Below are 2,795 nucleotides of genomic sequence, written 5' to 3'. Positions count from 1 at the left end.
TTGAAACTATGTGAAATCCGAAAGAATAACAAAATACTTTCAGAAAACGCAAGACTTTAACCCTAGAATTAACCCTTGTTCAAAGATTTATTATTATATTGGATGACATAGTAAATTAACTTTATCCAATATTTATGCTTATGTGTAGATTTACTTGGCATATATTTCGCAAATTATTTAAGAGCTTGTTTTAATTTGTTTGAATCATGTATTGTTTTTCTATTGTTGGTGTTTAGAGATGGATAGAACTTGGATGTACAAAGCACGAAGGATGGATGCATATTTTCGTGGAGAAGTAGATAAATTCATTCAAGCTACAGAAAACCATGCAATAATTGAGAAGACACAGATGATACATTGCCCATACAGAACCTGCAAAAACCTGAGAGTATTCAGCGACACAACTATAATTAGATCGCATGTGTTGATTAGTGATTTTGTAGACAACTACATGATCTGGAATAAGCATGGTGAAGAAGAACAACCTCAGAGAGAGAATTTAATCGATGAAATAATGCAAGTGCCCGAGTTTAATATATTGTTTGATGCCTTTGATGATGCTGGCTGTGAGGATGAAGGTGTTGGTGGTGGTCATTTTGATGGTGTTGACGGGAGTCCATTAGATCTTGGCAGTGATAATGATAGCGATGAACTTGATGATGGTGATTTTCTGAGCCAGTTGTTGCGTCACATTATAGCGGAGCTGTTGGTTGGTAGTGCTAAGGGGTTAGAAAACTTCGAGACGGTGAAGAAATCAGCAGAGGAAAATATATATGAGCGGTCTAAAGGATGTCCGAAACACTGGACCATTCTTCGTTTTGTACTTGACCTGTTGACCCTAAAGGCTAAGCATAGCTGGTCAGACAGTAGTTTCAATGATCTCCTGGGTATGTTGGCACAGTTGCTTTCGAAGCCAAATAAAGTGCCTGCGAACACATATCGAGTAAAGAAGCTTGTCAGCCCGTTCACAATGGGTGTGGAAAAAATTCACGCATGCCCGAATCTTTGTATTTTGTATCGTGGGGATGCTTTCAAAGACATGGACAAATGCCCTGTATATTCTACAAATAGGTACAAAAATAATGCTGGTTATTGTGGCGGCGATAATCAAGGCCCAGGAGATAGGAACAAAAGGAAGAGGAAGGGTGCAACGAATAGTGTTGCGGAGGCACCAGATACTACTTTAGGCGTCTCTGAGAAGCAGAGGCGAATTCTGGCGATGGTTATGTGGTACCTCCCGGTTGCCGACCGCCTAAGACGTTTCTTCTCCAACCCAAAGGATGCTGAGTTGATGCGCTGGTGGGATTCAGATAAGCGCAAGAAGGGTGATGGAAAGCTTCGACATCCAGCTGATGCTCGGCGGTGGAAGAAATTCGATGAGCAGTATTATCTGGAATTTGGAAAGGACCCAGGGAACGTTAGGTTTGCGTTGAGTACGGACGGAATGAATCCGTTTGGTGACAGGACTAGCACTCACAGCACTTGGCCGGTGATCTTGACGATGTACAATCTACGTACATGGTTGTGCCAGAAGAGGAAATATCTTCTATTGTCCATCCTTATACAAGGACCCAAGCATCCTGGCATTGATATTGATGTTTTCCTTGAGCCTCTGATGCAAGAGATGGAAACTCTTTGGAAGGAGGGTATCGATATGTTTGACGGCTTCACATGACAGACCTTTAATCTAAGAGCTATTATCTTCACCACCATCCATGATTACCAGGCTCTATTTGTCCTTTCGGGACAGGTCAAAGGTAGGACGAGATGCACGGTCTGCGTGGATGAGACCGTATCATCTTTCCTGGAAGGTTCTAGAAAGTTAGTTTACCTTGGCCACAGACGCTTCTTGGTGGAAGGACATCGATACCGAAGTAAGAAGTTCTACACATTTCTTGAGGGCAAGGCTGAATTACATTCTGCTCCAGTAAAAAGAGACGGGCACTATATTTTCAGAATGGTGAGGACCATCCAGGTTAGCTATGGGAAGGTGACAAAAGATGGAAAGAAGAAAAATAGAGATAAGGCACTAATCGAAGGCGTACCATTCGAGAAACAGTCCATCTTCTACAAGTACTTGCCATATTGGGATGATCTTGAAGTCCGCCATGCAATCGATGGTATGCACCTGAAGAAGAATGTGTTTGGTAACACGATTGGGCTCCTTCTGGAGACATCAGCAAAGACAAAGGATACCTTAATGTCACGTCAAGACCTAGTAGCCATGAAGATAAGGGAGGATCTTCACCCTATAGATAAAGGAAATGGAAGATATGAACTTCCCCCGGCTTCCTACAACTTGACACATGATGAGAAGGCAATGTGCGAGAGTTTACGGGGGGGTCAGAGTCCCAAGTTGTTTTTTCATCCAACATAAAGAAACTAGTCTCCATGAAAGATCTATCGCTATGCGGCTATAACTGTCATGATTGTCATGTTTTGCTGACGGTGTTCCTATTGCAATAAGAGCGATCAAGCCAGTATTCGTGAAGATGGTAATCACTCGGATGTGTTATTTCTTCAAAAAAATTACTCAAAAGTTGAATTGAATGATCTCCTAGAATTTATTGGGGAGACTATGGCACAACTCGAGATGTGTTTCCCTCCTGGTTTTTTGATATAACGGAGCACTTAATGATTCACATGGTCGACCAGATACGTGCACTTGGCCCACTTTACCTTCACGAAATGTGGACGTATGAGCGTTTCATGTCCATTCTAAACCGATACGTACTAAATCGTGCTTACCCTAAGGGTTCCATGATCGAGGGATACAATACTGAGGAAGTAATTGA

At 42.1% G+C, this 2,795-nt stretch overlaps 1 protein-coding gene across 1 annotated transcript; it reads left to right on the top strand.

Moving 5' to 3' along the window:
• Positions 1-271: 271 nt before the first annotated feature.
• Positions 272-2,377, top strand: LOC120653446. Its single transcript, XM_039931197.1, has 2 exons — positions 272-1,417; positions 1,751-2,377. The coding sequence occupies exons 1-2, from the start codon at positions 272-274 to the stop codon at positions 2,375-2,377; spliced, it is 1,773 nt and encodes a 590-aa protein (XP_039787131.1).
• Positions 2,378-2,795: the final 418 nt, after the last annotated feature.

This window comes from Panicum virgatum, chromosome 1N (assembly GCF_016808335.1).
Source record: "Panicum virgatum strain AP13 chromosome 1N, P.virgatum_v5, whole genome shotgun sequence".
NCBI lineage: Eukaryota > Viridiplantae > Streptophyta > Magnoliopsida > Poales > Poaceae > Panicum > Panicum virgatum.
This window is presented reverse-complemented; position numbering and strand designations above follow the sequence as displayed.